Source organism: Rhododendron vialii, chromosome 13a, assembly GCF_030253575.1.
Source record: "Rhododendron vialii isolate Sample 1 chromosome 13a, ASM3025357v1".
In the NCBI taxonomy this organism is placed as follows: domain Eukaryota; kingdom Viridiplantae; phylum Streptophyta; class Magnoliopsida; order Ericales; family Ericaceae; genus Rhododendron; species Rhododendron vialii.
The window spans coordinates 29,639,006-29,655,565 of NC_080569.1; the positions used below are offsets into that span (position 1 = coordinate 29,639,006).

At 37.1% G+C, this 16,560-nt stretch overlaps 1 protein-coding gene across 1 annotated transcript; it reads right to left on the minus strand.

The window, feature by feature from the left end:
• Nucleotides 1-4,043: 4,043 nt before the first annotated feature.
• Nucleotides 4,044-9,895, minus strand: LOC131312444 (protein DETOXIFICATION 41-like). Its single transcript, XM_058340189.1, has 8 exons — nucleotides 9,547-9,895; nucleotides 5,941-6,485; nucleotides 5,464-5,550; nucleotides 5,331-5,387; nucleotides 4,995-5,233; nucleotides 4,764-4,882; nucleotides 4,455-4,541; nucleotides 4,044-4,347 (listed from the first exon to the last, which is right to left on the minus strand). Exons 1-8 carry the CDS (start codon nucleotides 9,853-9,855, stop codon nucleotides 4,276-4,278), a joined length of 1,515 nt encoding a protein of 504 aa, XP_058196172.1. The 5' UTR covers nucleotides 9,856-9,895; the 3' UTR covers nucleotides 4,044-4,275.
• Between the last annotated feature and the right edge of the window lie 6,665 nt (nucleotides 9,896-16,560).

The following is a 16,560-nucleotide window of genomic DNA, read 5'->3' on the forward strand; positions in this document are numbered from 1 at the left end:
TGATGTTGCCTTTCATTATTATGGCCTGGTCTGCCTATTTATTATGACGATGACTTGGGCGGGTTGGGAGTTAGTAGGACCCTGTATGGGGCCCATTTAAATTTACCGGTTTCTTCGGCACTAATTGAGAAGTCTCGTATGGCACAAGCCTCATCACTTGACTGAGAGGGTACCAAGTTACCAACAGATGTACGAGACCCACTTTTGAGTTTTGCGCGAATGATTTGAGTTGCTCGTTGATTTTGAAATAACCATTTGAGTTGATCCAAATATATTGATCAACTCAATCGGATAACTGTAAATACTTGATACGATTGTCCAACTTTTATAGTGTAATTCAGTGCCCTACTTTAATCCTCCCTACCCTCCAAATCTTTAATTTTCACCCTCCCATAAAGATCCAAAGCATGCATGTCATAGCTGTTGCATTGCAGGCCGAAAACAACTTGTCTAATCTAAAAAAGAAAAGTCAATCAAATGTTAGTAAATACACAAGCGATTGGCTTACTACATGGTTTTTTTTATTAAGTTAAAAAAATGATAGTTTTGCCACGCAGTTTTCAAAATGAAATCCGATCAATTCATGGACCTATCCATGTTCGGCCAAATTAATTTATTTTAGAAATGTCGTTTTCCTGCAAGCCCTATGAGTTAAACAGCTTGAATCATTATTGAAAATCTGAAAAGGCAAAAATTAAGAATTTGAAGAGGTATAGAGGATTAGGGTATGATGGCCGGGGAGCTTAACCTGTCAAAACTTAAGTTATTGCCTATTGGTGAAACTTGAATCAAAGTAAAGGCACTTGGATATGAAGTAGGGGGGAAATACCTAACATACCTTTCATCAGTTCCGAAATCAACTCCTTAATTTGCTCTACCCCACCAGCAGAAGGGGAAAAAAAAAAAATACTCTAAACAGGCAAAGAATTTATGAAAATGATATTTCAAAAAAAAAAAAAAAAAAAAGGTCGTAACAGCGTACACCAAATGTACAACAAATCTGATAAAAAAAAAAATTTGTACATCGAATTGTGTGGGATCCATCTCGGGAACCCACCGCTCTTGTAAGAAAAAACTATTGGGTCTTCTCAGGTATTGTATTACGTAGCATTGCAATGTGGAACGTAACTTTTCGAAATAAAAAATCGCCACCACACCATGTGATCACTCTTTGTCTCCTAACTGCCCATCAAAAAGTGAATGATCATATTCCTGATGAATAATTTGTGGCTACATAAATGATTGGGAGTATGACGCAGACAACGCCACATATATAATACTATTCCTGAAACGATGAATAATATATTACTCAAACTGTGAGTTTATAAGTGTTTGTGTGTTTTTTTTTTTTTTTTGGTTTGCCAATATTGTATACATCAGCGGAGCGGAGGTTAGTAGAGTGTTAATATGTTATTCCACATAGATATCAAAGGCTACTCATAGGATTGAATCCCAAACGCCTACGACGAGGCTCAAACTTTGACTTTTACGTGGAAAAAACATGAGCTACCAACTGGGACCACAGTCCATTGGTAGTGTTTGTGTATAAATTTTGTTCTCTCTCTCACTAGAAAAAGAGTTATCCATACCAAAATCTTCTCAGATACTCTATAAAAATGCCGGAGAATCTAACAAAGATTGTTAGAAGGGTTAAAAAAAATGTAACAGTACCGACATCCAAATCATTGTCGGTTATACTATCTTGACCAGGAATTTACTTGTTTCATAAAAAGCAAGCACATGGCTCCAAGTGGGCGCAAATTGAGGAAAGCTCGTCTTCTTCTTTTAGGCTCTGTTTGTCTGCCCTGAACATGTGTTCCCTGAAATCATTTTCCTAATTTCCGGCATTCGGTTAGAGAAATTGTAAAAGAGGCCGACATAAATTGGCTTACCGCTCTAATCTCGATAAGTCGTTTTCCGACTTTCGGTATAGATCAAGTTTTTCAGTGGCGGAGTTAAGATTTTGTTACCGGGAACGGCTTAATAGACATATATTTTTTATCGGAACGTATAATTATTATAATAAGGTTTTTGCTTTTCAGTTCATTACATTTGGACATTGAATTGATTCTTTAGGCTATTTCAACTTTCACGTGCTTATTTTTTATTTATGAAAGAAATTGTGAAATGAGAATATAAAATAACCAATTTTTTTTATCAAATCGAAGCAAAATTATTAAGATTATAAGTAATTATACACGAATAATTATCAATAATATTTAAAATCAAGCATATATAAAATAAAAAATTTAAAATTCGAATGCTCGGGAAGCCGGGGCCGGGGTCCCCCAGGCCCCTACATACCTCCGCCCCCGGGTTTCCTTATTGAGAGTAAATATGGAGGATGTTACTATTCATCTCCAGTCCAACCACACACCTTTAATTCCATCTCTATTTCTTATTTTCAAAATTCGATAAATTTTTATTTGCCCTCCAAAGTTGAATTTACATTTAACAGGTGATCATTTAGTGCTATTAGAGCACCACCACATGGCGCTTCACAGGCATTTCCACCACAAATTTGAATGACAGCCACAAACTTTGTAGTGAAATCCACACAAATGTGTTATTGATGATGTTATTGAGTACCACGTGACGGTGCTCTATGATCAAGTAGTAATACTTTTCCCTAGTTAACAGGCATGAATTGTAGCCATTGTACACTCTCTATAAATATGTATACTACACGTCTCTCCCCTACCACCACCACCACCACCACCACCAAAGGAATGCTAAATACACAACTCTCGACTAGAACTCAGACACAATTGTTTCAGTTTTTTATTTTTTCAAATACCAATATTAGTTATTTTTTGTTTGTTAATAACACTTAGATATTGTATTTTGTAATTGATGTTATTTAGACATTTAAATGAATGTGTTCGTTTTGGATCCCAAAATCCAATCCCACTCTCTGCGCACGGTCTTCCATAAGTTTTTCTTTCTATCTCTCTCCGCTCATTACTCAAAAAACCTCCCTCAAAATCAAAACCAAACAAACTATTAGATTTCCGTACCTCGAAATTTCAAAATCTTGTTCTTTAGAGTTCGGCCCCTGCGTTTACAAAATCGTGGTCCCGCCCCTGCACACTCGTGAAGGGGGATTTGAGTGGCCAAGTATGGACACAGAGCAAACTATTAGGGTCAGTTATCAGCATCACCAATCTAAAAGTGCAGGCCATGTCTCCCTATAAAAGCATATTCAACAAGGCTTCTAGCTAGACAAAGAATTTTGGAAGAAAAGAAACAAGACTTTGTGATGTAGAGCCTGTTGGAGATTTTCAAAATAAAAGAGTCTCGTTTTTGGTTTTGTAAAATTTCTTGTTTCCTCAGAATGCTTGTTTTTCCTCTTTGTGAGCTTTGTCCCACATTGGTAAGCTGAGAGATGTTGGAGTGGTATATATTAGGAAACATTCCTAATATAAGTAACTAATGATCTAGTGTGGTGCAGCCCTTTGGTGCTTCGCATCATACCGGCAGAGCCGGTACACACGCACGCGCGCGCGCGGCGTGGGCTGTGGTGCATCGATTGGGTGTGAGTGAAACAGCACACCAGTTCGGTGTGACTGGGTGTGACTGATCGATCTAGGCCGTAGGATCCGATCCAACGGTCAGATTAGATCGGGTGCATATCCATTCTCAATGGGTGCGTAGTGGCCTATAAATAGACCACTACTTAGCAGAATCCAGTGCTGATAATTACACACATAATCCGAATTTCTCTCACATCTCTCTCTATATTTTCTAGCATTCATTCTGCGTTCTGTTTTGCTGCAGAAAATAGAACACAGTGGTTCTCGGTTCCTATATTCGTTCAAGCAGATATTCTGTCTGTTTCGTTAGTACAAACGAAAACGGAAAGAACATCAAGTTCGGGCTTCGATTTATCTTGAAGGCAGGTTTGTTGTAACCCTTTGCATACCGAAATTGGTGGGGGCAAATACTGTCTTTAGGAAAGCGACATAGTCGTGACTCGAAGTGTATTTCAGCATTTGTAGAGGTTTCGCCAACAGTTCAAAATTGCAGCGGCCAATTTTTCCAACAGAGCCAAAAAGGAACTTCTTCTTTGTATAATATTTGGCTGCACTTTACAATAAACTGCAAGGATCAAAACCTCATTCTTCCATAGGACCCAAAAGAGAAATCTAATACAGAGGGGAAAAAATGGGACACAAAGATATGCAGGGGAGAGGAACACGGCGAAAGCGCAAAACAAAATCCCGCAAGCAACAAAGGATAAAACTCCACCCGAAATTGCGGGAAGAAAATCCTTCGTCATACGCTGACCAAGCGTTCTAACGTCGAGCTTTTTGCAGCCGTCTTTAAGCGGTCAATAGCTTTGACAGCCTGCAATGGCATGAGGAACCGTCACCGTATGGCCAAAATAAATTTAAAAAAATGATTATGATTTAGAATAACACAGAGGATTTCATCAAGCAAGATTGTGTTATTACCTCTGCATTCCAGTTTGTTCTGGCGGTTATGAAAATTAGAGTAGCTGTTTGTAGGATGACTCCTAGAATCATTCCCCACCAGATCCCCTAGATAACAAAAACACCCATGTCATTCTTTTCTGTGGTTTCGACTTTCGTGCTTTTTTTTGGATCTTCGATTTACAAAAAAAAAAGGGATATGAAAAATAATTGAAAAATCCTCAGACACAAATTTTTGGATTTCATGTATATTTTGACCTTAACTATGTGTGCTCACATGCAGAGAGAGAGAGAGAGAGAGAGAGAGAGAGAGAGAGAGATTTGACTTACTGCAGCTCCTAAACTAGTTTTGAAGCCAAGAACACATCCAATAGGCAGACCAATAATATAATAAGTCGTTAGATTAACATAAGCTACGACGCCTTGCCATCCACTCCCAATGGCCACACCTGAAATTCGGAAAACACATAGGTCAGGAAGAAAACAATGAAGCCTCGATACTTGCTGGATTTCTTGAGTCGCGAGACTCTCACATCCAAAGCCATAGATAAAGGTATTTACCAGAAAGAATAGGTTGAACACCGTTCAAGAAGACAGATATGGCAAGCAATGGAGTCAAACTAGACACAGCCGCGATAACCTCCTCATCACTTGTAAAGAGTTTGCTTAACCCAACCCGGAAAACCAGAACAATTGCACTAAAAAATGCACTGATGAGAATGGTTGTCATGTTGACTACAATCACCGAAAATTTTGCTACCATTGGATGGCCTGCTCCAACCTCATTACTTACTCGAACGCTGCAATTCACCCCAGAAATCAATAGATAAGAATAATATCTAGGCATCTAAACAAGCCGGACAACTAAGTTAAATCAACTTGTATTTGCCAAATTACCTCACTGCAGCACTCAACCCCAGCATGAACTCAAGGTCCCAAGTCCAGTAATTCAAACTGAAATTTGGCATCATCAGACGTTGATAATTCAAATTCGGAAAACATAGGAAATCGAAACAGAATTTAAGAATACCTGATGGAAAGTGAGTCTAGCGCGATGGTGGGGTTGGGAAGCAATCCTGACACCAGAACTAGCCCTTGGACGTACCATATCTCTAGACTGCATCAGGAAAGGGATTGACATAACTAACTACGATACTATTTGTCTTTACTGAGAACGGGTAATGCTCGTTAAGCAAAACTTTTGTACAAAACTCTTTCACAAAACGATTTGGCCGTCTCAGTCCTTCCATTTCAAACCCAAACGCATACAGTACAAAATTTGCAAAAATCTGTCATATCATGTTGGATGAGTTTACAATATAAAAATTCTGCTTTCAAATATTTTTTTCATTAGGTACTCATCTAGCATGATGCAATAAAGTTTTTCTTGAAATTATGAGCCACAATGAAGATAGTGTGTTCGAAAATAAAAGGACTACAAAAGGACAATTCTGTACAATCCTTGCGTTTGTATATCATTACTCAAAAAAGAAAGCATGCTACATACCACAACATAACCGCAGAAGCAAAAGTTAGCTTGAAGTAAGGCCAAATCCCATGAACTGCTCTAACCGAGAAGCCCGTCCAAGTATTCTTGCAAGAGGGGCTCAAAAGAATGTAAAGTCCTTGCAGTACGACCAAAAACCACCAAGAGAGGCTAAGTGTAAGAGCTGCTCCAAGGAGTCCATAGTCCAAGTAGACAACTACTAGCCAACTGAGAAAAATATGAACAAGGAACACAGAGAAGGACATGTATGCCAGAGGGTTTACGATATTCTGTGCTTGAAGGAACCTCTGAAGGGGGCAACTTATGGCAAATGCATAGAGTTGAGGAATCATTCCTCGCACAAAGATTTGGCCTTTCGCAGCTATGTCTTCTGCTTGCCCAATTAGTTTTAGGACTTCCCCGAAGTAGACGTAGAGAAATGTGAGGAGAATAGCTGCTCCCAAATGCAAGATTATTGCCCTCTGGCAAATAATGCCCATTGTCCCATATTGTTTTGCCCCGTATGCTTGGCCGCAAACAGTTTGCACAGCACTAGCCATTCCCAACTACATATATAAGAAAGTGTTTTTAGATAAACAGATCGATATGGGAATGTCTTAGATCAATATATAGCGCTTGGGACGCATGTGGCGGAAGTCAAAGAACTTATCCTTGGGCTTTGAGGCAAGACACTATTTTTAGAACGTAATTCTTGCCACCGGCCACTCCAAAGAGTTTGCCGCCGTTACAACAAAGCCTCTTGGATAAAGAACCACAACTAGCAAAGTATAAGGGACCTAATATCAGATTCAATTCTGGCTGTGACCATCTCTCCCCTGCATTGTTTATGCCGGAAAATTTGAGCATTCCTTTCACCCACACATGATAGAGCACTGCAGCCAGGGAGACTTTAAACACATCAAAACATTGTAGGTTATTCCCCTCGGACTCGGACCCCTCCTCGTGAACTCTAGACCATTTCTATTGCCTGAGCTAGACAAAAGGAAAATCTTTCGATCCCATTTTTCCTCATGAAATGGTCCCAAAACAGACGTGGTCGTGAGACTCAATTCCTGAATGGCAGAGCAACATTCAGCACGAGCCACAATCCCCCATCTACGACGCCTGTCTTTGGTAGATGAACTTTCTAAAATCATCATCGACTTTGATTAACATTACATTTTCATAAATTTTCATTACAAAGCTATTATGGTTTAAAGTCTAGAGAAACCATCCAAAATGCTGCTTTTACATGCCACGGCAAGTGTTAAAATGGTGCAAAACAAGTCAATTACTAGCAAAATGTTCATCGATGAGTTTTAGAAGCATCTCTCGTGATTTAAAAATATATATACTTAAAAATCATGACTGCTACATCCGATTCCTGATACGTATCGCTCAGTACTCCGGCTACCATTATACCGCAACCGATGCAACATATCGCGACACCGCTATTTAAAACAATAATTGTGAAAGAAATCGAATAATATTTCCACTGAAATGGGGGCAATTTTGTTTCACGAGTTGCTTGTAACCAAGAACTCACCCTGCCAAGAGGCCTTCGGCCCAATGGCATCAGGTGTCCTTAGGTGCTTGGAGTAAGGAGGTGCCTTCGGCCCAGTGGCATCAAGTGTCCTTACGTGCTTGGAGTAAGGAGGTCAGGAATTCAAACTCCTCTCCCAAGGTGTTAATCAAACAATACTATGGCTGCATTTTTTTTTGCATTTTTTAATTTTTCGTCAAACTTTTTTGAGTTATTGATTCGTCTCGATGAGAGGAATCAGAAAAGTAAAATTTTGGCACTTTTATCCGAATATTTTGAGAAATAACAACTTTTTAAGAGGTGGTGAACCTGAGACTAAGTTTTCTCCACCCTAAGTCTCATGTTCGCAATCTCAACTGCTATCAACACTTTTAGACCAATCCATACAAAGCTTTTGTTCCGGCTTCAATTGAGACGCCCGCCAATGAAACGTTGGGATTAGTCGAGGAGCGTGCTTAAGCTGTTCGAACACCCGAGTAATTATAAAAGAAAAAACCAAGAACTGATCACCCTCGGTCCCTCCATGTTTTTTCATTTTATTGGTACATCGGAAAATCCTCTCCCTCCATGTTTAGCCGTTGATATCCACAGAGATCTCCACTCTCTTCCGGAAGCATATTTGAGGCGGCATTTTGAGCGACGGCTTGCCGGACCAGGGTCTATTCAACTTTAAAATAGGAAAATGACGTCTCATGACGTATTTTTATAATTAATACTCGTTAAGAATATTTTTTATATTAAAAAATATTGTCAACATATCTTTAGTGATAGATAGTATTAGTTATCAAAAAACCTCTTCGACTGTCATTTTGCCCTTTAAAATGTGGGTGTCTCTATCAAACAGTTTGTGGATATCATCCCACATCCGACACCATAGTGATGGCCCGTTAACTGGTCAGTATCATTATTTTATTTTATTTTTGGTACTTCGGGAAAATCACATTTATGGGAATCCGCATTCTTTAAAAGTTTACTGGGAAGGTGGGGCTTGGCTTTGAATACTCTGCCCCTTTCGGTACTTTCCAGCTTCTCTAATCTATAACTATCTTTTTCTCACGGGGCCACTGGGCACCAAATAAAAAATAAAAAAAAGGACTCAATACCGTCTATTATGCATCCTTCTAGTCCCGTTCAGTTTCGAATTTGTTTTTACCTTTTTTGTAGAGGTTATTGAGAACTTTGACTGCATTTCGGGTCCTTTTTTACCTTTCTTTTTAGAGATTATTGAGAACTTTGACTACCTAAAAAATTACGTCAATCGCATGCCATTTGATTTCATTTCAAAATATATTAATGTTGTATAAAAAAAAAAGGTGTAAGACACATGATTGCAATTCTTTCAACACATTTCTTCAAAATTTAATTAATGCATTAAAAAATCTTATCAAACGATATTCGATCTTCACGTGATTTTTGACGTGATCATTATTCTCAATGAGATTTAAGACGTGAACGATTCCCGATCATTGTTGCCACAAAAGGGCAAAACTGAACGAGGGTTAAAGGAAGCTTACACTGAAAAAGGAAGCTTACACTGGACAGGATATCTGAGCCCACAAAAAAACCAGACCCGGAATAACATGCTGATCCCGCAGGGCCCGAACCACTTGTCATTTTGCTAAGACATTAGGGAGGGAAATGACAATGTACCTGGACCCATATGCGTACAATTGTTTGATAACCGGATATCTGGACTAACTAGCGCGCATGCACCTCGATTAGTTTTGAGATCTTGAAGATAACGATCTGACATAACCTCCAATGACCCTAAAGTTTGGGTTGAATGGCCTCGATGGAATTTGAACATGCGACCTAATAATCAAACACTTATTGTTTTCTCATACTTTCTTCACCAACCCCTTGGAGCTTGCATATGTTTGTGTTTTAAAGTTGTTTTAGTATTACAGCTATGTATTTTCTAAGAGAAAAAGTCCAGGAACACACTTCCAAACACAACCATGTTTGGAATTGTTGGATGCATTTGGACACACAAGCATCGAACGATTCTGAATACATTCAAGCCCAAATTTGTGCTTTAAAATCGTGTCCCTGTCATTGCATTTTCGGAATTAAAAAGTACTTACCATGATCCCATAAGAAAGTCCTTGAGCTCCCACCATAGCAATGGACGCACCAGCCAGCTCCAGCGCACTCAAATGACCCGCAAACGAGAGCGTCACGAAACTGAGCATGTAGTTGCAAATGGAGACGACGATGGAGGACCCCGACAGGATCCACAGCAGCTTCGATTCCCAGCCGAAGAGCCGGACGTACCGCCGCGCTCCCACTGACTTTCGCCCCAGGATCTCTTCCACCTCGGCGGACCCCAGAGGTCCCTCATGATCACCAACTACTTCCGGTAGGAGAGGGTGATATTCTTGTGGTGTGGCCATGATGCTGACTGCTGATTTAGATTTTATGTACTTCTTGACTTTAGCCCCTGCAGCAAGTACTATTCGAATTGAAGGCCTTTTTGTAGTAATAAAGCAGAGAATAGATGAGCGAACATTTTAGGTGGAATGGTAGGTGAGGGAAGGTCACGTGCTGTTTGAGGTAAGTTTGATGTACTAGTAGTACGAGGTTTTAATTGTGAAACAACCCGAACATGGTGGGGTTGCACTTGTGCCAAAAAGGGGGGAAAAAAAACCAAAGAAAGGGTTTTTTCCCCATTTGGTGTGTACCGGATTGGGTGGGACCTATCTCGTAATTTCACATGAATGATCGGAGTCGTTAAATTGATTTGAAAGTATGTTTTTAAGAGTCCATGTAAGAAAAACTCGTTCGGATATCGATAAGGAATTGATCGATTTTTGTCTTTGAATTTGCAGGGATAAAAATTGAATGAATTGATCGAGCATTTATCGATATCAAAATGAGTTGATTAAGGGTTTTTTTTTTTTTTTTGTTTTGCTTTTTCTTGTTTTGTCGTCGTTCAAAATTTTTTCATGTTTGTGAGTTATTGATTAGTCTCGTCAAGACGAATCGAAAAAGTAAGATATTATATGACTTTTAACAAAATATTTTTGAAAATATTCAAGATAAAACTAAAAAATCCACAAAAGTTAACCGCAAAATTGATAAACGTGAAAAAAAAGAAGAAGAGTTGAATAAGAACAAAACGAGAAAAAATCCAAAAATATTAGCAGAAACAGATTAAACAGTTGCGGTTATTAGTTTGGAATCCCGAAATGAATCCCACACAATTTTGTGTACATTTTTTATGTGCACCAAATAGGGTGGCTATAGTTGGGCTCGTGCCAAGGAGAAGGAGAAATGGCAGTATCTTGTTTAGCCAGTTCTAATAGGGTCCACCCCGATCGAGCTCATCTCTAATTCTCTATGACCCCCAAGTACCACTCAAATTATTATCAAATGTCAAGTGGTGCATGTAATATTAGTTAAATACTAGTAGGGCAAATATTGGCAGAGTACAATATTTAGAAGGGTTTTGCTAGTCATTGCCCAGTGGGCAGCTCCTCGGTACAGGGTAATTCTCACAACTGTTCCGAAAAGTACAATTTATCAGTCTTTTACTTTTTTTTATTCTTTTTTTCTGTGAACCTATGGAACACTAGCTGTCATATTTTTAAAAATGCCAATTTTAACCTTAGAACATATATATTATTTTATTTGAACTTTGAAAAGAACTTAGCTACTTTTGATTGTTTTTTTCTTTCTCATTTGTTCTATTAGGCCCCGTTTCAGAACACCTTTTTAAAAAATAAGTACTTATTTCACATTTTTAAATTCAAAAATAATGTAAATGGAAAATAATTTTTAAATTTTTTTTGCACCGTATAAAAGATCTCGATGAGATCTATCAAACTAGATCCATATTGGCAGAAAAATTATATGCGTAAACACATTATTTTTGAACTTGAAATTGCCTTCTTAAAAAATAAAGACTTATATTGAGTTCCGGAACGGGGCCTTACTCCGTACTTTTTATTTTTCAGATTTTATTTTTCAGATGGTGCTTTGCACCCCGATTTTACTGCTTTTTTTTTTTTACTTGGACCCGATTTTAGTTCTCAATCCAATTTTTTGGAGCCCACTCCAAGTCTCATAAAAAAGATCAGATCTCAGCTGTTTATTTTCATAAAATATTTTTATGGATCCCTGTAAAAAATGAACTCAATCAAATATCAATAAGAACTTTTTGAAATTGGATTGTTTGCCCTACAAATTTTGAAAAAATTATTTCTGACATTCGATTGAGCTGATTTTTTTTTACTGAACCCCATAAAAAAATTTAAGAAAAATAAACAGTTCAGATTATCTTAAGAAAAATGAACACTTCAAATCATTTTTCAAAAAATTTATGCATGACCTGTTTATTAGAATATGTGTGCAAAGACCTTTTATCATCTTAAGATCTAGTCTACGACTCTTATAGTCTTTTTGAACTTTAATGAAGGCCGTTTATCTTGCTTGTTGACTTTGATCGTTTAAATTAATGCATGATTTTCCACTTAACCAAAAAAAAAAAACCACACCGACCTTTTTTTTTTTTTTTTTGTGGTAGCAGAGCACTCAAAGTTTTTTTTTTTTTTTTTGAAAAGAGTCATTCGTGCAATACAAGTCCATTGGGCAAACAGATACAGGAAAGAACCAAAGTAACCTAAACGTCGATCTTAGGCACCTACCGCCGAAGCAGGCCCAGCGATAACGCCGGTACATAAGAACCAATCTCTGTCTAAATAACAGAGGATTTAAAGATATCCATAGCTCAAACCCTAAACAAATAAGTATCGCTGAAATGTTAAGGCAAATTTTAAACCCTTGTTTCTGGCAGCATTTCGAAAGCCTATGTGAAGCAGTAAAAACTGAGTACAAGCAGAATAAAGTAAGGAAAATGAAAAAGGAGGGAAAAGGAAAAAGGGTTGCAGGAAAAACGAGGGAAAATGATTGCCTGTTGCCGCCTAAGAATTGCTTGGTAGTATTGTAATTTAAAATCGAAATAGGGCTACCATTGTCTTTTTAATGCAAAACTTTAAGCTATTTACACTATCATATTTACTGTGCATTTCAAGGACAAGTGTCAAAACTATAACCCTTTGGGACCCATATCTAGAATGCCCACTGGGCAATATGCAGCAAAACCCTTTAAGAAGGTAATTTCAAGCTCAAAAATTATAAGTTTATTAAAATTTAAAAATATGCAATATGGATCTTGTTTAAAAGATCTCATTGAGATCTTTAATACGGTGCAAAAAAAAATTAAAAAATTATTTTTCATTTGTATTATTTTTTAGTTTGAAAATGTGAAATAAGTACTTATTTTTTGAGAAGGTGTTCTAGAACGAGCTCTTAGTAAAGCTCTTGTCTTTGCAGACTCGTCATACCAATCAAATTAAGGACAATCATTCTAAGTACTTATTTCACATTTTCAAACTAAAAAATAATACAAATGAAAAATAATTTTTTAATTTTTTTTGCACCGTATTAAAGATCTCAATGAGATCTTTTAAACAAGATCCATATTGCATATTTTTAGATTTTAATAAACTTATAATTTTTGAACTTGAAATTACCTTCTTAAAAAATAAGTTCTTATTTCGCGTTGCGGAACGGGGCCTAATAACAATTAATGGATATCAATAGATATTTAAATGTCACTGTGACAAAAAGGTGTACAATAATCGTGTAAAAAATGCAAATGGAGTGTAGTGCAGTTAGTATATCCCTATACTCTCATGCGCATAGGTAGAGTTCGATTCTCGTAAGTATCCACCCTCCTCCTCTAATCCCCTAGGATAGAATATATTAGAATTAATGAATGAAAAAAGGAAAATTCTAAAATCAGCCTAATGGACTGATAATAGTGAGTGTATGAATGTGTATTAAAGGGTATAAAAAGAACACAAAAATACGTATTTTTCTTGTCTTCTAGTGTGTTTTTCGTCAATTCAGTGGACTAACAATAGCAATACCGGAAAAAAAAATCGCTTAATTTACCTTCTTTTTGAAACAGAAGGTAAATTCAAATTAAAAAATTATGTGTTTACGCAAATAATTTTCCTACCAATATTGATATTATTTGATAAATCTCATTAAAATCTTTTAAATAATGCAAAAAAATCTGAAAACTATTTTTCATTATTATGATATATGAGTTCGAAATTACTTTCTTTTTAAAAAGGAATATTTAGAAAGAAAGCGAAACGGATACATGCAAGGTGTACATCTAGGGCTGCAAACGAGCCGAGCCGAGCCGAGTTTTAGAGTGTTCGAGCTCGGCTCGGCAAAAATTTAGTTGGCTCGAGCTCGGCTCGAGCTCGTGACGAGCTGCAGGACTCGAGCTCGAGCTCGGCTCGTTCGGCTTGTTTATGAAACAAATATATATAAATATATATATAAATAAATATAAATATGTAAAAATATATATATATATATATATATATATATATATATAAATATATTATATAATCGAGCTCGCGAGCCAATTCGAGCCGAGTTTCGACTAGCTCGAGCTCGGCTCGTTTATGAAACGAGCCCAGGACTCGAGCTCGAGCTCGACTCATTTTTGTCTTGAACCGAGCCGAGCCGAGCCGTTATCGAGCCGAGCTCCGAGCGGCTCGCGAGCGGCCCGGATCGTTTGCAGCCCTATGTACATCCCAAGAAAAAGTCGAGAGAGAGAGAAGGGGAGGGGAAGAAAAACGTAAAAGGAAAGTGTTGCCCGGTTTTTGCGGAGAAGCTGTACTTTTTTTTTTTTTTTTTTTTTTTGATAATGAGAAGCTGTACTTGAGTTAAAAAGCTTTATAAAAGAAAAGTGCTCATAAAAAAAATAAAAAAATGTACAAACTTACAGGTGACCCAGGTTCTTCTTTTTCTCTTTCTAAAATCTGATTTCAACTTTTGCTCCAAATCAAATCTAGGAGTACATCGCAAGAGATCAATAGTGATTTGAGAATAAATTTTACACGGACCCTCCGTGTACACGGAAGGGTCCGCCCAACTAATTAAAAGTAAATAACTCAGCTTTTCTCAGCTCGGCAAGGACAGCCGGCAAATTTTTTTTTTTCATTTAGGATTTTATGGAGCACAAACTTAATTATGAGAGCTGTAGAGACAAAATTTAACTATGACACTTTAAAATAATATGATCAGAATAATAAAATTTTTGCATCGGTTCAAACGGATTAAAAATTAGAACACTTAACTTTTTAATCATATTTTTTAATATAGAATGGTTTGATTGTAAGACTGTTCCTCGGTTCCAAAAAAAAAAAAAGCGTTCACATTAATTTTTCTCCCCTTTTTCCGTACCGAGTAAAATTATGAACCTGCACATTTACAGGCAGTACAGCTGTGAAACCAAGCCGACAGCTTCTTCCGTTAAGAAAAAAGAAGAAGAAGCTGACAGCTTCTCAACTCCGCATTGAATTCCTAATAAATTAGCATAACAATAATTCTAACACCACACCCACTCACACACCCATTCACACACCCACACTCACAATAATGGTGGGGCCCACACACACTGAATGTGTAGTGTGTGCGGGCTCCACCCTTGTTGTGAGTATGGGTGTGTGATTGGGTGTGTGAATGAGTGTGGTAGTAGAAAGACTCTTAGCATAAAGCCATAGTGGAAAACAACAATGTTACAACCCCGCATATTTTCTTTGGCAATTTTTTTTATTTATAGTACAGCTTTTACTATACATAAACACTTATGCATACAAAATAAGGATAGGCCCCCCACACACAATGCACACCTCCAGTGTGTGGCTCCCACCTCTATTGTGAGGTTGTGTGTGTAAGATAGCGTTCCAGTTTTGCCCCTTAAAAAATATTCAATTTGAATCTCAGTTATCTTAAAATTTGAAAAATTATTTTCGTAAGTCCATTATTTTTAAGTTTAACTTTGTATTTATCGATATTCAAGCCACAAAAATAATAAAGTGACTATCTCTATTTTAAACTCACATCAAGAAAATAGGAGTACCTTTTTTTTGTGGATACACCAAATGTTCTCCAGTATCCCTTGGCATGTTATTTTGAAAAAGCATGTAATGTATTAAAGTTAGTGATGCCAATTGCCAACCCAAATGGTTGGTCAAGTGGTCTGACTTGGATTTTAGATGTTTGTTTCATCCTAAAGATTCAGATTTAATTTTCCTTACCAACAACTCTTGGAGCCACCTCACTCCTCGCTTAAGTGTGTGAAACAGCTATAGTAAGAGTTGTAGGAATTAGTCCGAGGTGTGCGCAAACTAGTCCGAGACACCCTGCTTTACCCAAAAAGACTTCACTTTGGACCCCGGAATAGTATTCTTAAAAATTTGAAAAAACGTTAATGTGCTAATCCAAACCACACCAGTTCAAACCGCACAATTTGATTTGGTTTTTTAGTGGTTTGGTTTGGTCATAGTCTGAAAAATAGAGAAACAATCCAAATAGTTCGGCATTTGGACATATGAATATGGTTCCAGTTCCAAACCGATCCAATTCGTTTTCATAATAACACGAGCACAATTCTTTAAGTGGGCACCCCAAATAAAATTTAGTCTAGCATAATCAATAATCTCTCATCCTACATAAACTTAACATAATGGTATGGAACTTAATGAATTTGTTGAAAAAGAGTTTACGATTGACCTCTGTTATGTTATGTTTTTGCTTTTCCTATAAATGTTTTTGTTCTATGAATTGTTTTTTATGAACTTGAAGTGAACTGTGGTTTTAGACCGGAATCAAGCTGTTGTCTATAAGTTTAGATTGATTTAGTTTTATGAATTGCATGGGTTGGTTTGGTTCTGAAAATCCTTAATCCGTGAGTATTGATTTCTTCCTCATTTACTATAAATCCGAACCAAATAGACACCTAAAATTTACTGTATTTTCCATCAAATACTCCTACATAAGTATACTCACCCAAAAGAAGTCCAACAATTAGAGATCTCAAATTTAAAGAAAAAAGAGGTCCCCATTCAGAAAATTAAAAACACCAGAAAAGGTCCAATTTTTTGACACAATTCTTCTAAAGTTTTGTATGCTACTAATTTTGTTTCTCTAGTAGATTTGTCTTCCTTCTTTTTTTGGAAAAATGACGGCCTAAGAAATATTTTGATAATTAATACCCGTCATGGATGGAG

Bases quoted from the DNA above. Each gene is read 5' to 3' on its own strand.
- LOC131312444 (XM_058340189.1), bottom strand. From the start codon at position 9,855: ATGGCCACACCACAAGAATATCACCCTCTCCTACCGGAAGTAGTTGGT. The intron at 5,388-5,463 runs GTATTCTTAAAT...GCCAAATTTCAG, and splicing joins CTAGACTCACTTTCCATCAG to TTTGAATTACTGGACTTGGG. The intron at 5,234-5,330 runs GTAATTTGGCAA...GGTGAATTGCAG, and splicing joins GGGTTGAGTGCTGCAGTGAG to CGTTCGAGTAAGTAATGAGG.